The sequence below is a fragment of the Orussus abietinus genome, unplaced genomic scaffold, assembly GCF_000612105.2.
Source record: "Orussus abietinus isolate OABI.00-Male unplaced genomic scaffold, Oabi_2.0 scaffold1, whole genome shotgun sequence".
NCBI lineage: Eukaryota > Metazoa > Arthropoda > Insecta > Hymenoptera > Orussidae > Orussus > Orussus abietinus.
The window spans coordinates 3679346-3707274 of NW_019396017.1; the positions used below are offsets into that span (position 1 = coordinate 3679346).

Consider the following 27929-nt stretch of genomic DNA (forward strand, 5'->3'; position numbering starts at 1 on the left):
ACTTGCTATTCTCAATCCCCTCTTTGTACTGTGTATACTTAAATCCACGGACGTAGGAACGCCGAACGCCAAACCGCTTCGATTCTCCGCAAGTTGGAGTCGCCACCGAAGCTCCTAAACGAGGAATTGAAATTCCTCGGTAGGAAGATAGATCATGTGGTCCGCCGAGGAATTCTACAATTCGAAACTACTTTGGATCACGTTCTTCGTTGTTTCGATCTATCTGTACCTGAAATGGGTCGTTTTCGGCTATTGGAAAAGACTGGGAGTACCTTACGAAGAGCCTATAGTGCCTGTTGGCAATCTCTACGAATCCCTCGTAAAAAACGTGTCCTTTGGTAAGTTAAATAATTATACAAAGAATTTATTTATATCGTGTTCACGGACACCGTATCTTCAAGTTAACCCGTATTTTCAGGTGACTTCTTTAAACGAAGCTACATGAAATCGAAACACTTTCGGTACTATGGGATCTATATGTTCCACCAGCCGCATTTGGTTATCACCGATCCAGAGCTCATTAGATTAGTCCTCAATAAAGAGTTCTCTCATTTTCCCGACCGTGGATTATACTTGAACGAAAAAGTGGACCCCGTTTCGGCTCACTTGTTTTTACTTGGGGGAGAAAAGTGGAAAAACCTCCGATCGAAGTTCTCACCGTCTTTCACCTCGGGGAAAATGAAGCAGATGTTCTTCGTGATGACAGAATGTGCCGAGGAACTCGCGAAATGCCTCGATGATACGGCAAAGATTTCGAAGGTGGTCGACATCAAAGACATCATCATTAGGTACTATTCTGCTCCTTCTGTTAATTCAAGACGCCCGTAAAAATACATCCCCCTATCGAAGAATTTTCATAGACGCAATTACCGATAAAATAAGTAAATTAGAAAGTAGTCTAAATTATGGAACTTAGAAATTCGATGCTTAAAACGAGAGATTGAGGTATTCCCACCTGCTACAGGTACACCATGGATATCATATCTTCTGCAGCGTTTGGATTGAACTCCAACAGCTTAAAAGATCCAAATAACGGGTTCCACTATTACGGAGAGAAGACCTTTCGATCACAACCGATGAGGAACCTTATCGTATTTTTTGCCCCGTCTCTTGCCTACCTGGTAAAACTTCGTTTTCTGGAGAAATCGATCTCGGACTTTTTCATTCGATTTTTCTCCGACGTGGTGAAGATGAGAAAGGAGAAGAATATCATTAAAAAAGACTTTTTGAACGAACTGATGCAGCTTATCGATCGCGGATACACGGACGATGACGAGGGAAACCCGAACAAGCCGAGTAAGTTAATATACGTGACTCGCATCGAAGCAAATTATGCAAGGAATAATAGCGCGTAGTGTTATGGATTCTTAATTGTACTTTATTTATAGAATCATCTACCGGAGCGCTCACAATGTTGGAAGGAACTGCTCAGGCGTTCCTCATCTTCGTAGCAGGTTTCGAGACCTCCTCTTCCACCGTCTCGTTCTGCATGTACGAATTGGCTTTGCATCCAGAAATACAAGATAAACTATGCGAGGAAATCGACGTTACGTTGAAGAAACACGGTTCCCTCAGTTACGACAGTCTAACCGAAATGACGTACTTGCAGAAAGTTGTTTCCGGTAAGTATACCCTGCACAAATTCGACGCCATTGCTGCGTGATTCGTAAATTCTGCTTGAAATATTTCAAATTGGCCGATTTTTCATTTTCAATTCAAAGAGACATTGAGGAAGTATCCACCGGTGCCGATGCTCAATCGTATCTGCACGAAGGACTGCGATCTACCTTCAATGGATTTACATATATCCAAGGGAATGAAGCTCATAATACCAGTTGTTGGACTCCACTACGATTCCAATATTTATCCCGATCCGGACAAATTCGACCCGGAGAGATTTTCTCCGGAGAATGTCGCGAGTCGTAATTCCTTCACTTATTTGCCTTTCGGCGAAGGGCCGAGGTTTTGTATCGGTAAGTGAACCCCATCTCTGCTCGTAGAGACGTTCCTAGTGTTTCATGCGCATTTACCGATAGGACAAAAATCCGTAATTACTTAAGTATACATGCAAGAAATAATCGTTACAGGTAACCGGTTCGGACTTATGCAAGTAAAAGTGGCTCTCGTTACCATGCTGTCACGGTATCGATTTTCTGTCTGTGATAAGACTGAAATCCCAATCACTTACTCTCCTGGTGTCCCTGTTCAGCGTCCAAGAAATGGAATTTATCTGGAAATAAAAGCGAGATAAAATAATCGCTTCGCCGACTTAATTTCATTTAAATTCTATTGGTAGTCAATGGTGAAGCAATTTTCACCACAGTTGGAGATTTCTTCGAAAAACGTTGGTCTTATAGTTTTTTTTTTAACTTTTAAGCGTTATTAATCAGAATATTATACAATAATTGTATTTGTAGGTCGACGCGTTGCGTCGTAATTTTTTAGATATTCTTGCGAGTAATCGAACAATTGTATATACGTGACCTCATAACAAAGATCGGTATAAACTTTTAATTTCTTTGTAATACATTTATTGCATATTTTTAATCATAAGTCCATGATATGTAAAAAAGCTATACATTTAATTGAGAATGAATCGGATACTTGCGACAACACTCTCTCTAATATATTAATAGCGAAATAAAAATGGAAAATTTTTATAATATAAAAATGGCTTTTCAATACATTCTACCACCCTTGTGATTTTATCGTTACGCGACGATGACTGCGTTATTGCAACAATGATCCATTTGTTATGGCGATCCCGGTGACATCCTAGAATGAGTCCAAAAAGTTACAATGGACAGCCCTTCCTCCTTTTGTACCTTATTTTTGCAATTTCTTTCAGGAGACCATCGCTAATGAGAACATTGATCGTACCCTCCTGATATCGCGATGATAATAAATGACTGTAATAATGACCCTATACAACACAGCAGCTTTGTCACCGTGACAAGGCATATACGCGTGTCCATAACTGTCTCTTGATCCACATCATTAACTACTCAGATAAGTGAACTAGCCATTTACCTTATCAGCGATAAGCATTATTTTATATAGTAAAATCACGCTGGTCTGTTCTATTTTTTTAGTTTCTAAATTACGACAAGTATGGATTCACATCGTGAGGGACGAATGTGATAGTAAAATCGAGTGGCAGGTTATTAACACTGACATCGATATCACTGATCCACGATTCATTACAAAATATTGACTCAACATGTTTTGGAGGACAAATAATAATCTCTGTTCGATAATTACATCGTCAGCATTACATTGAAATTTTCGAGTACAGCATGCGTTATTCTGATTTTTGTTTAAAAATGGAACACTCGGTGGGGTTCCCAAAAATCACAGGTATTTTAGCCGTGTCCATTGACCCCTGACATGAGAGTTCGTTGACCCTTACTCCAAATTGTTTTCCTCTATAATCATTGTATCAACTCAGGCAATTCTTGCCCGTTGGATCCGACAATGCTCGCAATCGAGTGCACTTATACATTGATGTTAGTACACGAATGATGCGATTTCGCATAAACAAACAATGCTGATATATCCGTATTACCGAGATATACGAGTGGTAAGTAAAGGAGATTCTGACACAGCATATTTAGTATTCTTCGTCGTAATAAACGGGTACGTCGGTCAGCACATATGAGAAATTGGTAGTTATGTCGGAGTACATGGTACTCACTTCTTTTTTTTAATAACCGCGTACGTACCTGCCTGTATATTTACCTGCAGACGGAGCCTAATTTATACCAGACTTCGATTCGTATTTTCCACTTTTATTATTGGCCAAGACGAAACAACAAGCGCATCAAAGATGCCGATGGGATACGTCGACAATGGTCAGGATAAAAAAACCCTGTGACACGATGAATCCGTAAAAGAATTTCCACGTGTATATATTTTTTTCTTGGTATTTCTTAAGGAGTTAATTTCATTTGAACGGTGTAGAGTAATTACTGATATCAGTTTCTGTACCTGAATGTAATTGTATGATTGTATTGAACGAATCATAATTTCAATGACGCGAATATGTACGTCAATCGTCAAAAGTGATCGAAAAAGAGTGCTAACCGATAATGGGAGGTACAATTATTATACACAATTACATGCATGCCAATCAAAGATTTTTTAACAACCACCGCGATTTTTCAGCGTTCTCCCCAAAAGAGCATATTAAAATTAAATGTGAAATTAAGCTACATTACACCAAATTTCCAACATACTCATATGGTAAGCGATTACTGGCAAAAAGTAAAATGAAAAATGGCCTGGGAAAAAGCTTTACTTTTATTAATACAAATTACGCATAGTGGGTGTAGAAAATTCTGGTAAAATATATATTTCTTTTTTTTTTTATCGGTAGAATTTCGTTATCCGTTTTTACATATCGCATACGTTCACAGAGCATTACATTATACGCTTTTTTACGCATGCAGTTTTAATTATCTACACTTAGGCAAGGATGTATAAAGCCCCTTTTTTCTATCTTTTCATTAAAATAATGACGATCGCTCACATGCTTGTTTCTATGTTAATACATATTTATTTTTTCATGCGATGAATTAGATAAGTACGAACACAAGACATACATTGATTTCAAGTGCACTAATGTGTTAGCCATTTTGTATAGTACTTGAAATCAGTTGTTATCCGATCCTCCCTGTAATACAGGTTTCGAATTACGTATTACTACATTTTTCTACCAAGTAATGTAGATATCTAATACCGCGTTCATATCAGGACGAGAGGGGCAGCAATAAGCTGTTCCAATTTGGAATCGGCGTACAATTTTTTTGGTAGCATTTTTAAATTAATAAAAAATTGTTCGACATCCTGAAAAGCAATTTATTGATGCTTTTAATACTGAGATTCATTGCTAAAGCTGTTATACCGAGGAATGAAGTAATTAATGGATTCAAAATATTGAGACTTAAAGCGGCACAATATTACTCGCTATTCAAAATAATGACAAAAACTCGGCCGAAGTATAATCCATTTGCCAACCACCGTGTAAGTAATTGCAAATTGTGAAGAGCAGATGATTATCTTATTTAGAATTTAGAATTTAATTTGACACAGCGTCGAGGGTGACTTTTTAAGCAGAAATCACGAATCTTCGAATTCTAATAATCGACCCTATGAGGCAAACATTCGGTATACAGTTTCACTAAATACGTAAATATACGTATAATATCGATACGTAGGTACTAATACAATTTCATTGCATTTGACGAGTTTTGTGATGTAATTCCAGAATACTGTAAATTTGTAATACGCTCTATGGGTACCGCGTTTCAGTCGCGAGGAGAAATAGCTGTAATTTGTCAGGCCTCCACAACGTACTATCAATTACGAGGACTTTGGAACTCGCTCATCAATTTTGTACCTTCGTTTGCGACATAACGCAGAAAATCTCCAGCGATGGCATTGATATGTATGACATTACACCGTATCGTCAAGTACCAAGGGCGACAAATCGTCATTCGTTTTCTTGTTTGAATCGTCTGCACGAAAGGCAGCAGAAGTTTTGGTAGTACTGGTAAGCGCAAAGGCGAGCTTGAATCACAAGGTGGCAACTTGAAATATTGTCTCTGCAGAGTGGGTCGTCAACCAATCCTTCAAGTGCGAATATAGTAATAATTATTACAAACACGTCCAAAGGCATAAGCGTCGTCATAAGCGAAGTAAATACGGTCATTGAGTAAGATCGCTAGAGTAGCTAATTACAATATCAATACGGTATAGCGACATTGGAAGAGTGTTTACCGTCAGGGATCTCCGGATCGTTTTGAACCTGTACCACTCGTCGAGGATTTTCGGAATCGTGAGCATCGTAAATGACTCTGCAAGGATAGTCGTTGCACGTCCTGCGGCTAATCGGACGATCTTCGGCCTTGCATTGCGGCTGATTCGATTCGGGAGGTTGTCCACCCGGTGTTAAGCACTTGACCTCCCTCTTTTGCATTCCCTTTCCGCAAGATCGAGTGCACTAAGGACGAAGATAATCGGCTCTCGTTACCTCCTCGAACACCGGCATTTACGGCTCTATTCGTCGAATGCTTACTTCGGACCAGTCGGACATGAACCAGGACGATGTGCAGGGTGGTCCCTGGCAGGATATCCTCGTTTCTGGCTTATTTACGGGGCAGTTCATGTCCAGGACCACTCGAAGCGATCCACGTAACGCGGTGACGCAAACTACCTCCCTGACTTGTTCGCCCTCGCCGCAGTCGGAAGAACACTGTTGGAGGTATCGATCTCGATTAGGCTGCACCGCTTTGGGCAAACAATTTGCAACGATAAATCGGCTTTCGGATTACCTGACTCCAAGGTCCCGTGAACCACTGACCACTGCACGTTCTGTTGTACGAGCAAGTCCTTACAGTGAGGGGTTTGCTGTCCTCCTCGCAAGGCTCGTTCTCGTCGGCAGCCCCGCACAAGGTCCTGCGAGTCAACAATCCCGTTCCGCATTCTGCCGAGCACTGAAATGAAAATCAAAAATGATAGAAGAGAAATCCTATCGACAGGAATTAATAGAAACCGCGAGATGCTCTCGTATCTCCGTTCCCTTCGAGATACCTCTTGAGGCCACTCGGTGTAGAGCCAGGGCGAAGCGTTGGGATCAGTTGGCACGACATTTTTCAGCGACTCCGTCGAACAAGGTTCTAGGTCACAGGGTTCGTGAACTGCCGGCATTTCCGTCACTATGCAAGGATTGCCCAGAGTTATGCAAGTAACCTGGCGCGTCCGCCTTCCGGGGCCACAAGTCGTGGAGCACTGAGATGGACAAACGAATAACAGCGTTGATTAATAATAGCGGAGGAAAGGTACAAATTTCGTAGATAATTTGGTAGATTACCTGGGACCAAGTTCCCACGTCCCAATATGGCGCCGGCGCGGCGTGGGTCATTCTGGAGCGATCCTCGCAAGATGACGTCTCGCAGGACTCCGACACCGGAAGCGTCTTCAGGTCCATGCAAGCTCCATCGGGAACTCGCATCGTCAGCATGGGATTCACCTCCTGGACGCACTCCAGCTCGCGGACTCGCACTCCTTTCCCGCAGGACGCCGAGCACTCGCTCCAAGGTCCGCTCCGCCATCTTGGATTTCCAGAAAAATAACCACAGCACTTTACGGCGGGGATTCGTCGCGCGAATTTCAGACGCACTGTAAAACGACGCGAAGCGATCGAAGGGGGAACGAATTCTCGCGATTCGACTCACTTCGGCGGGCAAGGTCTGACGTTGCACCGCAGTTGCACGAGCTTCGGCTTTTCCAAGGCGTGACACCGTTTCTCGGGCACCTGCATCTGCGTGTGCTCCCTCACGCAGATGTACCGCTTCGTCTGGTAGCCTTTAACATGCCGGATCGAAAGTTTGCCGGTTAGCTTTCTCCACTTCGCAGGAATCGGGAGCGAGCACCTTATAAGTACGGCGGATGCGATAAGAGCGATATCGAGAGGGAATATCGCCGATCGAAACCTACCGCCTCCGCAGGACTTGGTGCACTCGGTCAGTCCAACGGGCTTCCACGAGAACTTCCGTTTCCGGTTCCTCCTGGAAGTCGGAGGTGGCATTCCCTCGTCGCCGATCATCGAGCTTGCGTTGTCGGACCTGAAGGAATTAATAAATATCCTCAAGATACCGATATACGAGCGTTATTTATTTACCTTCACTTACTTTCGGTACACGGAGTTCGGCACGCTGATCTCGGAGGTCTTGCCGTACGCTGAAAGAAGCGTTTCCGGGGTAAATAGAGTAGAGGGGCTTAGATCTATTCTTCTTACTTTAATTCCTATGATTTACGTGGTTTCAGGGTAAAATTCAGAAGGTAATGAAAATTTATTATTATATCTCGGAAGTAATACCTGCACCTAGACGTGAGTGTGACTTAATCGACATTACGTTCATGTTCCCTGGGATGATGTACCGGTAGATGATGCCCGGGTTTGGCTCTTGGTACAGCACCTGAAATAATTAGACGTCGTTAAAAGTTGATTTGGTCAAGTATTATTATTCTCTGGGTGGGTTTAATTATAAAATACCGCGATCGAAATTACCCGACATCAAGTTTCATGATCGCGGACGAGTTATTCGAGGTGATGATGTTAAGTAGTTCACCCTGTATACGGTCAACGGTCACTGACACCAGCAGCGGCGGTCTATTTCTTAATATCGCGCGGATTAGGTTTCTTTGAAAGTGGTCTATTACACGTGAGACGCATTCGGTTACTTGCCATGACGTCAATTGGCTCCTGCAAAGTCCCAAGTGCTGCGAAGCTTTCCAGATGCTGCGGACTTTGACGGATGTAAACGAAAGTCGTTCCGGCCGCTTTATATTCCCCGGATAAATTGATGTTGTAATTTCCGTTCAGCAGGAAGGTGCCATCTTGCAGGCGGATCGCTGAAATTCGACGTGAAGGTTGATCGAAATTATTTCGGAATTAGACCAACGACCGCATACTTAAATTGCATTAAATGTCTAAGGCGGCGATCCGATTAAATTTTCTATTCCCAGGAATTTCGCCCTATTAACCTGGCGAATTACGGTTTCATTATCCACGTACAGGAGCTTATTAGGGCGATGAAATAATCCACTTGCGCAAGGGAATACTTATCGGGTGCGCGCGGATGATTTAATAAATTCAACTAAACTTGACACTCCGTGCACGATGGCGCCGCGATCTCGTATTAGCAGAAGTGGTACACGTTCTACGAAAAATAAATGAGCAGAGAGAGAATAATGAATGCCCTCTTAAGCTCCGGCTGCGATGTACTTAAAGCGAGCTGTTCACAGATCGGTTAGCTATTAAATTACACACAAATAGTCAGCATTCCGAACCGACGCATCTCATTCAATTATGCCAACTAGGTTGAGGAATTCCGCAACTTTGCCCCGCATTTAACCAGATATCAAATACACGGTACGAGCAAATTACGAGGATTATTTTCAAAATTTACGAAATTTACACGACCCTAGAGAAGTGCCATTGTTGGCCGATGCACAGAGGATCTAATAACGATTAGCTCGAGATATAAGAATTTTATCACGCTGTTTACCCGCGCAACTACGTCTATTTACTAGTAACATGCATCGCCAATCATCGGTGACTTACTTACTAGGCGGTATCGATCCCAAGTGTAATGACCCGTAATTATTAGCGTCGTTTAATTATGCGCGAAAAGCGCACTAATTGCGCCTTCCGTTCCGATGCTTTTCTGCGGGAGAAAATATTTCCATTTTTTCGAGCGCGGTAGTTTCACGTACTTCGACCGCAAGGATAATTCACGGTTTAATTGTTCATCTTATCAAAATGAATTGTCACCCGCGTCGAGCGATCCTCGCCCTTGTATTCGCAATCTGCTTGATTTGTTCGCAACTCGAGGTAAATTACGGTACCCTTGTAGTCCGCTTCGGTATTACCTAATTGTATGTAAGATGTCAGCCGCTGGCCTTATAATAACGTCATTGAAACTGCGAGTGCACCGAGCGATCTGCCGAAGGCACACTTTGCGACGATAAGCCGCGACATTGTAGCGCCAATAATTGCATTGTAAATGTCGGGAACTGTACTCGTGTTGGATAAGAGGCAATGTTTAGCACTCGTCGGGTTAAAGCGAGTCGCGGAGGGAGATCCTTTGAAAAGCTTGCGGCTTCGATGAGACCATTCGAGTGGTGATAATGGATGTACGTAACTCCCTACCGTTACTTTTATGTGTCATTCAGTGGCCCAATGATAACCAACAACGTGACTTTATGCGTAATTATTATCGAGATCATTACGGGGAACGTGACTATGATCGCGATTTTTATGGAGCTCGTGGGAAGAGGAAGGAATTATTTAGATACAAGTATTGCCTAAAAAAATTTGCACGAGCAGAATTTTTTACGGAGATTATTAATTAATAATCTCCGTCTTGCATCTTATTTTCCATGGCGCCGGACTTTTCCGGCGCACATTGCGCGCGGTGCAATTAGTCGCAAATGGTAGTCACTAGGTTTGACTGTAAGTCGTAATTTCATAACTTTCACCGCGTCTCGTGTCGAAATCAAAGCGTGAATTTTTACAGTGCAGTCTTATAGACGCCAATGAAACGTTTGTTAATGACTGGTAGGAACTGCATTTACATGTTAATACGTTACATCAGAAGTGCTGCTACCAGTGCTTATAGAGCTTAATCACCGATCCCGCTTTAGTGCTATGTATTATGCATGTTGCAGAAACACCCGCGAGGAGAGCTAAAGCTGTGATCTTTTCTCCCAAGTGAGACGAAACGCGACGTAATAAGTACACCATGCGGCGACAAACGTAGGTAATTAGGGTTAATACCAGAGTGGTGCAAATTCAGCGGAATGGATCGGCTCGAGTTTCCTACAAGGAATCGCGATCGGTAATTCGATTTAATTCTCACACCTTAAAAGGCATGAGTACCGGAAATAACGTGTCAATTTTTATTACACTATTTTTATTTACTGAAACGAGAAATCCCACAATTTTTCCTCGTAGAGATCTCGCCGTTCATTTTCTCGGCGCGACTCGAGAAGTCACTTAAATCCTGCCGGTAAGAAAGGTCGAAGGATATGAACACCCGTTTAATTACCCGGAAAATTATTGGAATTATTCGGATACCCTTGGAATTAATTTAATGCTAATTACTCGGACGTCGGGAATGTAAAAGCTGGCGCAATTACGACTACCCGCTGGCAATCGTCGAAACGAACTTCTCGAGACTCCTTCGCACCTAGACATTACCCGCGATTGTCGCTGGGAAAAATGGTAATGGACAGCGGGGTTTTACCTCGGCACTTTATAGATACGCGTTATCAACGGAACGATAATGGACAAGACGGTTTTACACCCTGTTTACGCTCTCCACGCGGAGAGCATCCCGGAGGATGCGATCAGCGAGAGGTGTGAAATCCGAGTGACGTCACTCCGAATGTCCCCCAGCATCCCAGAGCAAATCTTAGAAGAGTGGTCGATAATTGCGAAACCTACAACTATGCTAACGAGTCGGCACTTTCCGAAGCCGTCGATCGATGGGAAAAGAAAAAAGAATTAGAAAAAAAAATAAAGAGGAAATAACCCAAGTTACCCAGGTAATTATACAGTCAAGGCGACGAATCGCTCTCAAATCGTTAACGTTTAAGAAATTCTTTTCGGTAAATTTATGCACGCTTCGTCGTGGGCCGATGTCGCGCGACAGGTTCCCTTTGCGACTCCACTCTCCGGTCGGAGGGAAAGGAAAGTTTGCTTTTCGATAAATGTCTTACTCGGCTTATCTATATACTAGCGGTTAATACTAATCTCACGTGCTGCATCGTTTTCACGACTCCGATAAGGCCCTGAGAAGCAAAGTGCGTCGAGCGAAACGGGGTTCACCGTACCCAGGTAATTCTGCGTGTGCCGTAGCTCCGTCACGTTTAAGGCCGAAGCTCCTTTGGGCACGGTCGTGACCAAATTGTATCCTGGCTGAAGAGTCGGCTCCGTGAAAATACCGTCTATCAGTCGTCCTCCGTTTGTCGCTACCAGGTGCTGACAACAAATGGAGAGAGGTTCGATTAACGATTAAATAAAAATGTAATACAATCGATGGGGCGATATTTATCCCTACCAGGTGCTGACAACAAATGGAGACGATTAAATAAAAATGTAATACAGTCGATGGAGTGGTATTATCGACACCTTTGGAAGAAAAAAAAAAAAAATAATGTGAGGGACGATTCATTCGAGATAAGGACCAGGCTCGGATTGGATCTCGAGGAGGCGAACATCGATTCACTCCTCACTTGCATGGGCCCGTAGTTTAGATGGAAAATAATGTACTCATACCCTGACCTCGGTTTAAATGGGCGCGGTTGATACGCGAGCCTTGGATCTATGTATAATTCACAACCCTAGCATGATCGTCCGTTTGACGTCTGCCCGACTTCGGCGTTTTATTAATACCGTGAAATCAATAGAGCACACACGGTCGATCGCGGTGCCGGTCAATAACGTTTTCTTAAGAAACAGCCGACAATTGATATTGAGTTTGTTTTAACAGCCAACGTGACCGCAGATATTTTGAGGGCGACTTCTCGACGGCGGGATCGTTGGATACGATTGGGATGAATAAAAAATATCCAAATCCAATGGTGTAAAATGGTATTCAAGGGAACTCCGGAGCGTGCACATTTTTTTTCCCGATTAAGTATGACGTTCAAGTAACGGATAAAGAAGTCAGTGTCATGATGTAATATGGTGGCGTTAAGCCGAGAGCACGGGACCAAATTTGGTAAGCGGATTACAATCGAGTCCTTTCGAGATAAACATCAACCGGTAGTCCGGATTATCGATATTAAATTTACATCCGGCCTCGTTATGTTTCGTATTTGGTTTATCGCCTCCTCAAAGCATCGAGAAGTTCGACCGTCAATTTTACCGCAAGTGGAGTATGAAGGTGGAATTTTTCTTAAGCAATAAAAAGTGACATTCTGCAAAATTTTTTAGTGTTTTGTTATACGACGTCTCGGTAAATTCAGTAGTCGCGTGTAGTGCAATAAATCACGTCGACGTCCGAAGTCACGTGGCTGCTAATCGGGGAAAATCTCGACATAAAATAGACACGTTTAACTAAGATTTGCGGCGAGCGGCTCATGAATTTATGCGGCATTAGATTACGCACTCCTTCAGCTGGTGATAAATTCTTGCTCCAATTTCGGGATAACGGAGTTACGTACATAATGCATACAAATTATCGGCCATCAACGATGTCAAAGCATCATCAATCACGTCGATATGTGCAGAAGGGGGTAATTATGTTACGTCGGTGTCAAAGTAAGCTCCTCGATAAATTGTTCTACCGTGATCTATGAAACATGGCCGATCCCGGGTGTTTGCTTTGGCGCACTCGTTGAGATAATGCCGAGCGCCAGTTACTCATTTCTTTACTAGATATTACGTTAAGCTACTCAAGCTATTTCAGCACACTGTGAAACACGTAAGACGTTGTAAGTTAACTCGAGCGCACTGATCAAATTAGTACTAGAGCGCACTCGCGCTGTCATTGCTCGAGAACTCGCGTTTTATTTTTTTTCGTGTACAAAGTCATCATGCCCGCAAGTAAGTTGCCGTCTTATCGGCGTACAAACACGTCACGATACAGGACCAGGATGACTTAGTTTCAGTAAGAAATTTTCCCATAGAACAAGCTTCGCACCGACAACAATTGCGTTCCCCGAGGTTTCGCAATTTTTCTCAGACAAGGCATCGGAATATTCGACAAGTAATTACTCCGAAAATCTGGCGACAAGGAGAAACACTTAACGCTCGGCTCGAAAAACCCTTTTACGACTGGCCTCCATACAAAATATTCCAGATTAGTTTATCAGTCGTTTCGAGGTATCCACTCTGCGAACAAAATAGACTTTTCATGTCGAGCCCTTTTTGCGGGAATTTCTTTCAAACGTAAATTAATCTCTTTAAAACCCTGAGAAAAAAAAATCACGCCAATCCGTGTATGAATGACCACCACACTTGCGGGGAGATATCTCCACCCGAAGTACCGAGTCTTGTCCTCCTCGACTCTTTTGTCAAAGTGAAAAGTCGAGTTCGTTCAAAGAGCCAGATTACCGCGACGTCCATCAAACTATGCGAAATGTAAAACCGATGTTACGTTTATCGGTCATTAGGAAGGGGGAAATATTTTCATAAGAAATAATGTCGATATTATCGATAGCAGTCATTAAAGGCGACGGTATCGCGATATTAAAGGATCCACTCTGAAATCCTCATTACGAAGACCCTCTTATATCCGTTATCACAATTTCTCCGAGAAGTTAACGTCGACGATTTAACAAATATCGCCCCGACAAATGTAGCGCGACTCGGCCTGTATATCACTCGGCATCGATATGTATCGCCATATATCGCCATGTATCCCTATGTATCGTGCATCGTTGCATACGATGCATCGGGGAGAACCTGCATCGTTCCGCTCATCACATTAAAGGTCGGTTTGCACCCCAGGGGAGGATTCTCGATCCCTCGGTTGACAAATCGCGAAACCTCCCAGTTGTCAGTCACGGTCGATCGATCGATCGGTGCCCTTCTCGTTCGCCTCTGGCGCGTACGGAGCCACTCATGCGATATTCATACAATTAACGCCGACGGTGCAGTGACATAAGTTGACACCGATTCGGAGTTAATCCAATCAAAACAAGGAGTGTCGCCGCTTGGGCGCGGCGCGATCTAAAATGTCCATTTTGATCCCGAGTGTAGAGAAAGAAAAGCGACCCACGAGCTCCCGTCGAATGTCCCGCCATTATTCAAATTAGCGCGAGATTAACGCATCTTGCCGGACAATAAATGGCACGGTCGTTGGAAATAGAGTGCATTGTCACTGAAGAAAGGTCACTTAATAGCGTGATTCATCTCGCAGCGTTTGGTTAGTATATTTCTCAGCGATGACGACAATCCCTTGGATACGCTTAGAGCGTCCTTGGAAACGTGATGGTCGTCTCGTCATTTGGGGCTGTTTAGATCCAACCGACCCAGTTTCGCTCGATTACTCCAAATTAATACAGATTTGAGGAAATTAGCCGAAACCTGCGAGTGCGGGCTAAGTCCGAATTTCCATGGATGGCATAAATTTCAATGGAGAAGAGCGTCGGTGGGGAATAAAGAGCTATGAGATGTTGCGACGAAATGTGGAGAAGTCGGGGGTTGCGTGATTTTATTTATGTCTAGTGCAAATGTCGTTGGTAAGGGGAAAATAACGGATGCTGCACGGGCGTGCACCGTGCGCCTGGCCGTCAAAGGTAATGCACTGTGCTTTGCCGTGCAAGGTTGCTGCAATTCGATGATAATTTAAATAGAATAGGGACATCATTGCGAGGCGCATAAATTTGCATTGATAGAAGGTGCGGTATCTTGGAACAAAGTACCCATGAACTGAGACTTATCGATACCGGTAAGATTCCTCGGTATCGGTACATCTACGCATGTCGTTTTTCCACTGCCCCGTTTCTTGCGTGTACTTACCATAAACGATAGCGGCTGGTTAGTTTCCTTTATTGTTAAGAATAATGACCGTTCCACTTGGAGGATTTCGAATTTGCAAAAAAAAAAAAATCTGTCATTTATCCTGCGTTGAAATAATTTTTATTATCACGCCGATTAAAATTTCTTACGTCCTCCGACAGAAAAGGGTGTCGTCGAGAATTTTAGGAATTCTGCCCTGAACCGAATGAATGTAAATTTACATAAGTAAGCTCGTCACATAAGGACGTTTCGCAGTTCACGCGATGGTTAACCTCATGGGTCATGCGGACACCTCATTGTTTGCGGAAAATTAAGCGACCTCCTTTCCGGGAGGAAGTGGATCAAATTCGAGTGACGTTTCTAACGACCACCGAGGTAACGTTTACAATCTCCAGACCGTTTACGATCCTCTAGTCGGAGCAGTAATGAAAGCAATTTTTTATCCCACGCGAATGAAATTCCGAGTTAAAGTGCGCAACATCGCAGTGCACATTGCGCATGATATATAACAGAGCCCTATTATTCTTCTACGATAGTGCTCTTCGGCGTTATCACCGCAGCCCGACGGAAGTCTGCTTCTTCCGTGATTTCTTCTCGTACTCCAGATTTCCGCGTTTTATGAAAATGAGAAATAAATGCGAGTACTCAGCGAGCGCATCTATGCCTCATTCGACGAAAAGCTATTTCAGCCACCGTCCCTTATCCGCACGTTGCAACTGTGTCAACGACTTTGGCTCGGTGCTCTCCGAATGTTCCGAAAAATTGGTCGGCGAAAGAGAGGAGAAACGGCCAGAGAAGCGAGAAACTCAACTCCGTCCGTCGTCGTCCTGGTATTCCAGACTTAGGAAGAATAAATCCGTCCTCTCCGGACAGCAAAGGTACGGCTGGGTGGAAAGATCCTGGTGAACGTGAGGAATTCCGGAGCGAGTCCCTCCGGGTTTCCTCGCAACCGAGATTCCCTCGGATCCGGTTGGATCGCTCAGTAAAAAGGATTAATCTGTGCTCGCAAGCTCGGCTCAAAAAGGCTTTACTGCCAAGCCGTTCTGGTTCCTCGGGCTCGCGTATCCCATATCAGCCAAATGCGCGGATCCAGATCGCGGCACGAGCCCTTTACTCGACTCGAGATCCTTCGGCGGCTACCACGGACGAGATAAAGAGGAAATTTTTAGATAAAGAAGAAATTAACTGACTTTTTATTCCAACTCGCCCTCGGCCTGGAAATCGCGCCGGAGATCGCCCTCCACCCGGAGAAGTAATATCGGTAACGCTTGGATAAAAAAAAAATAATTAAGCGATAAATAAATAGATAAAAGTACGACCCCAAGAGTAGTTCCTGTATATCGAGGGAGACATCGAAACGGATATCATTGCCCATGACTAAAGTCGTTGGATTCAGGTCGTCGCACAGTATGAACGCACGGTACGAGCTAACATCAACCGTTACCGCACGACCGGCAATTATGGCCGAAAATTATTTTCCTTGTATATAATACGTCCACGTGTACATGTATAATACGTATACGCGTTTCGCCGAATGACCATCGACCAATCGCGCTCGCAGATCTAATCTTCTGGAGGCGTCATTTCCAGTGGCTTTTTGCCCGATGCGCTCCAATTTTATAACCGCGAGTCTGGATTTCCTCTTATCTCCCGAACGTGCATTCGCATTACCGATAGCGCACAGCCGCAAAGAATAACATACGAAGCCGCGAACCGTAAACGCGATTGGTGTTTGCCGCCATATCGTGAGGCTTAACGCCGGTCTAAACAGCCGATTATCATCGCCGAAAAATTAATACCGCAGTATGGCGAACCGTCAGATAATGACACTTTTACTAATTAAATAACAAGTGCGCATGGAAATTTTTCAGTCCAGATTTCCACCATCCCCTTTCCTCCGGCTGACTTCCCAAAATCCTGGAAATTTTTATTTATCTTTAACCCATTTTCTTTAGTGGACTTTCGAAACCCGTGGCCACCGAGGAAGGCACTTGTTCAAATTGATTTTGGAGATAACGCCGATGCGTACGCCTTGCCTCGTACACGCACATACTCGAGGACGCACGTAGTGACTTTCTGCGAGGAGATTGCTGCAGGCTAAGATAGGACTCGTTGCGTGCGCTCCCGAATAAGTCCGATCGCGAGTGCGTACACGTATGTAAAAATGCATACGTGGATATAGCGATATATCGCACCCGCGTGTACGCGCGTGCACCCGCGGCGATGCGTGGCCGACTCGGCCGGGTGCGCCCTTGTCGTGCGTGCTGGACGACGCTCGGCAATTTCACCTAAATTATTATACTCCTCCTTCCGATATTACGCTACTTAACGTGAAAAGCCGGTGAAATAAATATGTAATTTCGGAGCACAAAGGAGCATCAATTGTCATCCCTGGCGGCGAGATGACACACGCGTCTCCCCCGCGCGAAATATGCTTATGACCTGGAAAATATTTTTTTTTTGACGTTATCGCCCCCATTGTTCGCGTAATTCTATCGTTCAGTTACACGGAGTATTCTTTGTTTAATATTCACCGCGGTTTAATTTCATCGGCACAACACGAAAGCGGATGTGCGTGCCGTAGAAATAAATGTCCCAAGGCACGGATGCGTTTGCACTCGGTGAGCGTGCAACGTAACATTTAGGAAAAATTATCGTGGAGCCTCGAGATGTCCCGCGGGATGTTGGTGCCGGTGAAAAATGTCAGAAAAAGGATGCCAACCCGGTTCAGGGCTTTAATCTTTTTCCAATGCAGCTCGAGACATTGTACCCGTTCCCGCCAAAGTGGCACCTGAGTCGTTCCGTCGTTTTCCTTGCTTTCGATCCTTCTTCCACCTCTTCTTCCTCGAAGCAATGAAAAGCGATTGCAGCCATTACGTTACGCCTCGGTGATCCGTCAATTAACGAGCACTCCGGTTTAGATGCTATTTCAGAGCTCTTTCTCGATATTAATCGAAGAAAAGTGACGGAACGAGCGCTGTCGGATGCAAGTCTGGCATGTTTCCCGAGAAGACCTTCCATCGGACGTCTATGGTAAAGAACTGTCGGTACTTCTCTTCCTAATCTTCATAAATAAATTCAATGAGAATTTGTAAGGATTTTTGTACGTAAAAATGCTGAGATTCCAGCTCGCTCCGTATTATCATTTTGAAGGGAGAATTGGAATTGAAGGAATGGCCAAGGGAGATGGACACTCGGAGGTTCGATCGAAGGCTAGGCGGATTTAAAAGACGACATTGCACCCTATTGACCAAAAAGCCTTGTCCACCATCACCAGAGCTACTGAATGGTTCTCGGAAAAGAGGGCAGCTTCCATTCCCGGGCTTATATCTTTGTGCAAATGCACGTACGGTACGACGATACTTCGCATACCCGTTCCCCGAAGAGTTGCTCAACATTGTCGCGTACAATAAAAACTCCACCTCATTTTGTGCACTTACCATTAGAAAAGACTCTTAAATGCCCGGGCCGTAATCTCCGTGGCGTTTCACAGCCACGAGTTTCCGAGTAAGTAGACATTTTCTCCATGGCTGAATAACGCGTGGACGGATATTATTATCACCGGCAAAAAGTTGAACTGAAAAGAATTCCTCCTCGTGTCTTATTTATTGCCTGGACGTACGTCCAAGCGGTGCCGGCGACAGGCAAAGAGTCTCCGTCAAAAAGTTCCCTCAATCTTCCGGCTGACATCCGATGCCGGAAGTTGGAGAATTTAGTTCTCCCTAAAGCGAGATTTTTACGGCCCGGGTTACGAAACCGATCCATCGAGTGGCATAAAAAATAGCGAAGACCGTTCGATCCCTTCTCCGTCGGTCGATCTCAGTTTCTGGAGCACGGGGAAAATTCCGAGGGAAAATCCATAAAAATTATGGAACACCCCTGGAAGCCTCATAATTAATTACGACGTTTATTTGAGTTACTCGTTACGTTTAGACGTCACGGTTGGGGCATAAAATGGTCTGGAAAAAAATTCAAGGAGTAATTACGATGCGTAGGCGGTGGCCTTACGATGCGTCGCGGAGCGGAAATCGATCGACGGGAGTGGACCGGAAATGCCAGATTGACATTTGACAAGTCGGGACAATTATTTGAGGCCGTCGCGGCTGTTGAGCGGCTCCGAGCAAAACCTGGATGTGCGAACGGCTCGAAGCACTTACGTTTTTCCTTCTGGCGCCACTTGGGAATGACGTGACGTCTTAATGGAACGCGCTCCTTTCGTACTCGCGTTTCTGCCCACTCTACGTGTGACTCCGTCTTGGAAAGAACAGCCACTTGGAACGGTTCTCCGTTGAATTCCTCTTGAAATATCCGGAAAATATTTGCGGTACATTATGTACCGAGAATATTTTAAGAAAAGGGGTTCCGAGTCTCACCGGCATCTCGGCTTGGCTGGCACTATCTAATTTCATAATTTCGGAATTTTTAAAAATTCTGCTACAATATTTGCATCCACAATGGTACAAGTCACACTTTTCACCGTGCTCCTATACATCGCGTATGGGCAACGTAAATAACGTCACAGAATTTTTCATTTGCATCCCTCCCCGCGGATGAATGGCACAATTTATGCACGACCCTTGTCCGGCGTAATAACGAAGCTCGAGCATCTGCTCAAACAACCGTCCCGAGAAAGGAATGAAATTTCAAGCGTTCTCCAAGGATGTCGCCATTAGACCTACAGGTCCTCGTTAGAAGTTGTCCGTCCTAAAAAGGTCTCGACGACTCGTGGAAAAAGTCGGGAAATGCAAATGGGTGATTCGCGTCCTCCCTTTCCGGTGGAGGATTCTCGAGGCATGGGTTTAGCATTGCAAAGTGGCGGATACGAAGAGACTTATCACCGGTCCGTCATCGATTTGCAGGATCCTTTCACCGTCACGACCCCTTCCGGGGGCTAGACTCGTCGTCACGTAAATCCGAATCTAACCTCCGATCTAAATTGCCTGGTTGACCCCACGGCGACTCGGCCTTTTTTCTTCTCTCGGAGGGCCCTCGAGATTGAATTCCATCGCGCCGATGAAATATTTATCGGGGGCGGTGTTCACGGGCCCCGCTGACGAAAGTCTTAAAAGGTACCTTTGACAAAGCGGCTTCACACGTGGGAGCGACCCCGCTGCTTAGGCAACGCGAGTTTCCTCGTAATGTATAAAAAGAGTCGACTCTCGGCGTCGACCTTACGCAAGATCATGAGGGGACGGGACGCGGGATGGAAATTCGTCAAGAGGCATTTCCAATCGATTTTACTTTTTATCCGTCATCCCACAGAGGTTCCCTTCAACGGTCGATCTTGGTCGTGGAAACTGCAGGTTCCACGAGCGCTTCCGATTTATTCCCATCGATATTATAGTCCAAGGATGAGCTGTCCGGCCAGCGAACCAACAGCATCAGCCTTGTACTTGTTTACGGTTTTGACAAAGCTACTTTGTACACGATTTTATGGATCGAAGCAATGCCACGTGTCATGCGTTTACTCGGTCGATCCTATTCCATCTAAACGCAAGGTTGAGCTATGATCGTTAAATAATTTATTAATAGCGACAGGCTCGTGTCAATTTTTACGAGACTTCCCCCGGGTGCGTGAATATGACAAAGGTCCTTTCAGGAATTCCCTGTACTCACGGAATTGGCGTTAAGCGCGACACGCATTTATTCACATCTCGTCAAAGCGTAAAGTCGAAGTCTCGTCGTCAATGGCGAGCTTACGGCGATAACCTTGTACCAGATTGCGTGGAAGTGCTACCGGGTTTGCAGCTTTTATCGGTCCGTGAACCACTGTCGGCAATAATGGCGAAACAATCGCTCGCGGTCGAGCAAACTGCCCGGGGAGTCGCAGTAAAAGCTCTAGATCCGATAACGACTGCTTGTAATCTGGCACCGCGCTCGTAATATTCAGATAAGCTTTTGTTTCAGATAAGTGCAACTATTGGGCATTAACATATTGCCCCGACCGGAAGGAAACGAGAAGCGCGCGGAAAAGGAGCGTTTCGTTTTACCAACGTCGGGTCGACTCCTTACGAAAAAATTCGGCTGGAAAATATTTTATTCTGAAAAATGCCTATTTTTTCACATCACTCCGTTTGGCGTGATAAAAACGTAATTACGTATGCTGAATTTTTCTGACCTTCGATTCACCCAGGAGTCACCTCGCCGTACCTTACTGTAGTTCCTTAACGACAATGAGGTTAACTGACCACGAAACCGAAGGAAACATATGATCTTGGCGTGGCTGCCAATGTTAACCACATTGATGCCAATATTCTCTCACTTTACGTATCGACAGGCTGGGTACTTTAGCCAGGCTAGTTTGCCAGAGCAACGACACGGCATTGGATTTCATCTCCTCCGATAAACTCGCAGCATTTGCGATACGAACGATCGGCATAGCCGGGAAAATTCCTCTATCCTCGTATAAAACCCCCAAAAAGACCAATTCCATCGACAATTTCCCCAAAGCCACGTGATAGAGCCCGAAAAAAAAAATTGATGAATTCCCCCTCAACTCTTTCAAACACAACTTCCGCGTGGTTACAATTTCTCTCTCCGAAAATTCCACCGTTTACCCAATCGTTTCACGCACGAAATGTAGGATTTCCGTTTACGCCGGAGTATTTTGAGGAAAAATCAAACGATCTCGCTTCGTCATCGATTCCATTCCGTTTCGACTCGAGCAACAAACTGCTCCGATCCGAGGATTTCCGGGCCAGCCTAGCAGGGAGGGAAGTTGCAGGTGGAAGTGCACAATGCCCCTAATAATTCGTCTGACACGCGTAATCTTCGAATCGAGGTCGGATTTAACAGAGCCCTAAGCCCTAAGCGGCTTGGAGCGAGGAGAAAGGGTGACAATCGAAAGAGGACCAACAATGGAGACGAAACGTGCTCCAAGAGCGCATAAATGTCCCAAGGGGGGAATTACGATTACGGGTACAGGGGGTATACCGGTTTTGGAATCCATTTGGCTCTTTTTGGTAAACCTGCTGTCTCCTTCCCCATAACCCGCCCGGTCGGTTCGTTTGATATTCGACCTTATTTGCAAGCAACGCGCAATGCGTCGTTACGCGACTTGCCGAGAATGCCCGGACATTAATCACCGCTAACGAGCTCGCACCAATGTTTAATACCTGCAAGGAGGTCCCGGGGGATTTATCGGTAACGTAAGGTCACCGGGATAGAACTCTGGATCCCTGCTCCGAGAATCAGGAAATTCGTCCTTACATATGCAGGACTGCACTCGGACTGCAAGTGGTACTCCTCGAGTCCTTACATTGAAATACACTTATGAATAATGTTTCCTTTCATGTAGAAAAATACCTGTCCCCGCGCCTCGGGAGTACACGGATAAAAAGAGTCGGCTTCGCCAGGAAAATTCACGAGGCGGAGACCGAAACAGGTCGAGCTGCATTTTTCTCTCAAGCGACGTGTCGATAACTCGAGCCCCCTTCTCGCGCATAATCGATGCTTCGATTGCTTCCTCCCACGTGCTTTTGACAGCGAGACAATACGGAAGCGCACAATGCAACCAGGGAGAAGACAAAAGCGAGGTGCAGGAAGCTAACAACGCGGCCGCGATGCCATCGTTTCCGACGTTTCATTCAGAAAGCGCAGGTGAAATGGCCTGCGACCGTCCATCGGCAGGTGCGCGGACGTCGGTCGGATCTTCGGGAGCAAGAGAGACAAATCCGGCTCCGCTGCTTCACCTGGAAAGGATTTCGGAGGAGGAATACCGGGCTCCGTCGAAGAGGCCGGACTCGTGTACACACCGGGAGAGATTACGTACTCCACCGCACCGAGATAAGGCGTCGTGCCGCTCAAGAGAGTTCCTTGCTCCTATGCCGGAGCTCCACGGAGCGCGGCGCGTCCACGCCTCGAGGACGAAAATATTAATTTCTCGCTTATAATTAATTTTAGGAGATCGGTACGAATGGACTCACCGGCACGAGCAGTATCACGGTGGCGAGGAGGCGTCGCAGCATCCTGACGAGGAATTGACTTCCGGCGATCCTTACGCGTCCGCCAAGATGGCGATTCTCCTCTGCTGTTTCATATTTCCGGGTCCCCTCTTCGCCGCCGAGTCGGCCCTCTTTGGCTGTTCTTCCCAGCCAGAAAGTCGGCCGAAAGCTCCTCGGAGAGCTTCTCCGTCCCCCGACGTCTTCGCGGGATGATTCTCACGACGGGACGCGTATCGTCATTGTGCTCTGCGAGGGAAAACGCCTCGATGTACCGTTGACACGACCTCGCGAACAATATGGTGGCAGGAAAACCGCGTCGCTGATCAAAGAGGGACTTTTTTCTCTTGTCGATGGACGAAGCATCCGGCAAGGAACTCCGAATTGGGGATCTGCGCGATGAAGTGTCCCTTTTTTCGGCCCTCCGGGATCAGCGCATCTGCGTTCAGGGTACACAAACATGATTCAACATCCCGGCAGGTCCTTTTTCAAAAATCGCAATATGAAACGCAAGAGAAAAACATGGAAACCCGCCCGGAATTTCGGTCGCTTACTCTCCCGTCCGCTCTGCTTTTTATATATTTTTTTTCCGCGTCATTTATTTTGACAGCTTGAATATCGAAATACACAGGAGGGGAGAAATGATCATTTTTGAGGGTAGGTTAACATGTAGGTACCATCGCCACCTTTTTCAGGGATGAAGAAACGGAATTACCGCGCAAGACCCGCAAATGGGTTTCCAAACTCGGCGTTAAAACCCCATATCTTCCCGATAAGGGGCAGGAGGAATAAAAAAGCCGTTTATAGTAAATAAATAAAAAGTCATGCCGTCCACTTTGGCGCAAGTAGCTCGGCCGTCTCATAAGTGCGCGGGAGCATGGCCCCCCGGAGAAATGAGTTTCGCGGGTTTTTATCCACGCCGTAACCGAGCTTATGTAGCCTAATGTATAGGTTGGCGAGTACGTGGGGTACGCGAGGGATCGAAAAGTTCACAAGTTAATTAACATCGATACTCGGTGCGCGTTGGCACGTCGATGTTAATGCCACGGCAGCGTTAACGGCGCCGCGGCCGGCTCCTCCCTCCGATCTTTCCGGTTAAAAAGGGGCACAAAGCTTGGATGTTCACAAATTGACAGCGTAAATCACTCCGGACTAAAGCTCGAATTTCCTGCCGTCCTCCCACGTGTGTGGACATATTCGAGTGCATCCACACGTGCACGGCCTTCCGCCGGCAATTTGCCAGCGTGAATCGAAGGCGCCGCCGATTCGGTCGAGGCGCGACGTCCCGCGATTTATCGAACTCCCATTATCGACGTGCCGATTACGCGATCGAGTGCGCCCGGAGCCCGGTATAGCCACCACCGAGCGAAACAATTTGCCCGATCAATTGTAAATCACCGGTAATGCATGCTATCGACTGGCCTTAACCGTGCATATATTATTAACGCGATTGTTATCCAATGGCCCGTGGAAAATACCAAAGTTTTTCCCTCCTCGCCCGATCCGCGAGATACGAGCGACGATACCGCCCAATGTCAGCCCGAAGCCCGTTTTCAAAGGTTCCACCTTTTTCATTGTCTCTTTTAAATATTTTTTCTTTTTTTTTTTATGGCTCGTTGTGGGTGGACCGGTCTTCGACGCGCGTGGGGCATGAATCGGACAAGTACTAGGGAAACCCACCGTGAAATATCGTTCCTTGTAATTATTTTCTACCCGATGTGTGGTTCGACGCATGCTCGAGTCGTGTCGGTCGCCATATTTTAATTGCGATGTTCCAACGTAAATGAAGACATGCTCGTGACAAATTTTGCCACCCGGCCATTCCGGCACGCACCGTAATTTGTTTCCACCCATTCGCGAGCCCTCTTTTTCCGTCGAGGTTTCGAGATCGTCCTTTTCTCCAGCCTCTCATGGGGTCCAAGAGAGGCGAGCATATGGCCGATGTAAAAAGTTATAATAATGACACTCCTCTATCGGGTGCCTCGGCCCATGCGTGAATGCTTATCCGTCGCGGTCGGGCCTCGGATATGACGTGCCGAATCTAGGGTTATTTTTAATTCACAGCGGCGAATTCCGAGCCCTCTCGAAAGGAGGTCTCCACGTAACGCGATGTTCCTCTTTTTGAGATGTGGACCCCATGGGAGACCGAAAAGCGTGGAAGATCGCTCGTTTTGCCGCGAACGTCACTCCGGGATGAGGGAACTCTCAAACAACGCTTTTATATTTTTTGGAGCAGAGTACGCTTGCAAATTGAGGTACAAAAAAAATACAGGAATAAAAGAAATGCGCGATATGGTTGGGTGAATTTTTCTAGACTTCCAAGGAACACGGAATATCTCGTCTCGTACAACGTGACACTTAATGATCATCACCGGAGGCTGATATGTATCGAGCGCGCAAAAGGGACAGCTGATCAAAGTTTTTTTGTTAATTTCAATTTTTCTCCAGCAATTTTTCTTGGCACATTCGTCTGCCATATTCCCGAGCATAAATGTCAAGAGCAATTCCAGTCTCCGCCACTCAAGGGAAACACGCATATACATGTCGTAAAACGACTTCAAAGACCATTATCGTAATTCTCCGGGAATGTACTCATCAAATTCGGAATTTATTTCACTGATAGAGCAGTCTTTTCTCCCGGCCCTTTTCTTCGTCCCCGAGCGAAGCTAAAAACCTTTATCTTTTAGTGAGAACGGCGCGTGACGTTTAAAATGATTTTAGTTGTGAAATAAAACGTGTTTAAAAAATTGAAGAAGGTTACCGTGATTTTAATTGACACCCAGCGATGGACGACGACATTAGGCTCGAATAGATACCAAAAGTGAACGGGCATTCGTTTTCTTTTTTTATCGGTCGACGACAGGGTTTGCTATTAATAGGCTTTGTTAAAAGCTATCGTGAAAAAATGGTCATTTATGCGTCGCGGAGGATAAGATAAGTGCAGGTTTTAAGTATGCACAAAAAGCAGGGCGTAAAGCTGGAGTACCGTTTGTATAGGCACGTTTCATCTGCGGCCGCATGCCCCGTTTGTGCCTCTTGAAAAAAACGAGACCGTCGGTTTACAAACATGTTTACACCATGCTTTTACGAATGTAAGCGGTGCTTCCAATTGGCGAAACATTTGCCAATTTTACGCAATTTTACGAAATTGACTTTGACCGCCACTTGGAGGGAATTCTCGTTCGCGTTAGTTTCAATTAAATATCCCTTTTGAAGTGGAGGCAACCAATTAATTTAGTGCCTTGGGTGAATGGCATCGAGATTTCCTTTAACGAAGAAGTCGGATCGATGCCTCGATGAAGCTCACTTACGTCATAATTATGAATTGTCGGCGGATCAATTTTCAAGCATCGATACGATTGACTTTGCACCGCAATCGTATTCGTTCTTTGACTCCCTCTACAAAGGACAAGAACAATGTGCAATAATTCACGAAGGGAGGAAAATTTACTTTGTCACTCGTTGCTGGTTTATTTAATACGATTCGCATTAATCACCTACTACTCCTGACAGGAAAAAATTGTATTGCTAATCTTAAGGACGAGCGAACAATAAGTGTTAAGTGGCAAATGAATTGCTTCTCACAATGCACACCATGCACGGTCATGTTAATAATTAAAAGTTCAGTTCTATTAGGCGCGTACACGAAGGCGATATATTCTTCACGTACATATGGCAAAATTTCATTCAGCGTTTATTACCTCTATTATGCCGCTACTACTGTTTCTCAAGATACGATACCGCATTCACAGTCGGATACGCACATCTGTTCGAGATAAATCGACGAGCGTACGTAATTTCATGCAAATGTGCGAAAACAAACGCCATCTCGACGATGATACGACATCGTTACATGGTGCACAATTAACAATAGCTTGTATGAATTTATGACCAGCGAGCAATTCGGTAACATCCTATGTCAAAGTTTTATCGACCCACGTACGATAATTCAATAAACTAAAAAACGAAAAAAAGCGACATTTCTGCCAGTGACAACTTTATACATCACGCCCGCCTGCTGCAAAAAGTAAACGTGCTTGCATTAAATCCACTTGAAACGACTTACTCCCCTCGTATAACACGCTATAAGATTCGCACGTTTATGACCCTACTCGAAACTTCATTTTTCATTTCGATAATCTCCAGTCACGTTTCCAACAATAGCTCTCACGTTGAACTCGTTGAACTCCCTTCAAACAAGTATTATCAGACATCTAATAAAAAAAAAAAATCAAATACGTTAAAAAGTGCTTATCCATAACCTGCAGAATTTTCGCTTTTAAAAATTCTTCTAATTACAAAAAAGTGTCAATGCCCCGTTTACGTAGGGATGTAAAACGTAACATAAAAAGAGGACGGTTTCCAAGATTAATCCGTTCGCCGTTTATCAAAAGCGTTTTATCTCTCCGCGAAAGAACACGTGCTTCGGCGGATGTACCTTTAGGCGTTTACACGGCAGGGCGATTAGGAGAGCCAGCGACGGCAGTCGCGAAGAAACTTCGGACTGGAATATAAATTTAATTGAAATTGCGTTCGATTTAAACGAAACTTTGGATTGTAACGGATTGAAACGAAAGTTTCGATTGTAAGGGGTTTAAGTGAAACGTCGCAGAACCGTCGAAGGGCTTTCCGAGATTAACTCGCGTTTGCAAGAACATTCTTTTATTTAACGAGGTACCTTAGGAGGCGAACGCGAGAGGGACGCGTCGGTCGATCGAGAGAGCCGGCGACGGACTGACCGCGGAGAATCGGTGCACCACGTGTCAACCCTCGGGATCATCGCCGAGCCCGCCGAACTTGGGATTGGTCGGCGCGCCGGTCGAAAAATCCTGACACTCGGGAACACGCCCGACGTACTTTAGAGGCGCGTATTGCTGAACTGCCGGCTCGCGTTCAAGGAGGACCGACTTTATAGAGGCGCTGCGCAACGCGCGCTTCCAGCGCTACCACGA

General features: G+C 45.3%; 2 protein-coding genes across 5 annotated transcripts; one reads left to right on the plus strand and one right to left on the minus strand.

The window, feature by feature from the left end:
- Window positions 1-56: 56 nt before the first annotated feature.
- LOC105698065 (probable cytochrome P450 6a14) lies at window positions 57-2511 on the plus strand. The gene is made up of 6 exons (XM_012421962.2): window positions 57-338; window positions 419-788; window positions 965-1296; window positions 1389-1622; window positions 1722-1973; window positions 2088-2511. Exons 1-6 carry the CDS (start codon window positions 155-157, stop codon window positions 2249-2251), a joined length of 1536 nt encoding a protein of 511 aa, XP_012277385.1. The 5' UTR covers window positions 57-154; the 3' UTR covers window positions 2252-2511.
- On the minus strand, window positions 2438-27851 carry LOC105698064 (thrombospondin type-1 domain-containing protein 4). Of its 4 annotated transcripts, none has more exons than XM_012421961.2 (14): window positions 27656-27851; window positions 22963-23226; window positions 11401-11548; window positions 8249-8415; window positions 7880-7979; window positions 7692-7740; window positions 7498-7625; window positions 7236-7365; window positions 6872-7112; window positions 6592-6789; window positions 6333-6494; window positions 6077-6253; window positions 5779-6001; window positions 2438-5628 (listed from the first exon to the last, which is right to left on the minus strand). In XM_012421961.2, the coding sequence occupies exons 2-14, from the start codon at window positions 23002-23004 to the stop codon at window positions 5492-5494; spliced, it is 1902 nt and encodes a 633-aa protein (XP_012277384.1). In that variant the 5' UTR covers window positions 23005-23226; window positions 27656-27851; the 3' UTR covers window positions 2438-5491. The 4 variants fall into 4 exon arrangements, with proteins under 4 accessions (XP_012277384.1, XP_012277382.1, XP_012277383.1 ...); XM_012421959.2 differs by having other exon boundaries at window positions 22963-23416; XM_012421960.2 differs by having other exon boundaries at window positions 22963-23416; window positions 27416-27851.
- Window positions 27852-27929: the final 78 nt, after the last annotated feature.

Bases quoted from the DNA above. Each gene is read 5' to 3' on its own strand.
- LOC105698065 (XM_012421962.2), top strand. From the start codon at position 155: ATGTGGTCCGCCGAGGAATTCTACAATTCGAAACTACTTTGGATCACG. The intron at 1,623-1,721 runs GTAAGTATACCC...TTCAATTCAAAG, and splicing joins CTTGCAGAAAGTTGTTTCCG to AGACATTGAGGAAGTATCCA. The intron at 1,974-2,087 runs GTAAGTGAACCC...TAATCGTTACAG, and splicing joins AGGGCCGAGGTTTTGTATCG to GTAACCGGTTCGGACTTATG.
- LOC105698064 (XM_012421961.2), bottom strand. From the start codon at position 23,004: ATGCTGCGACGCCTCCTCGCCACCGTGATACTGCTCGTGCCG. The intron at 7,741-7,879 runs GTATTACTTCCG...CGCTTCTTTCAG, and splicing joins ACACTCACGTCTAGGTGCAG to CGTACGGCAAGACCTCCGAG. The intron at 6,254-6,332 runs GTAATCCGAAAG...TACCTCCAACAG, and splicing joins TCACGGGACCTTGGAGTCAG to TGTTCTTCCGACTGCGGCGA.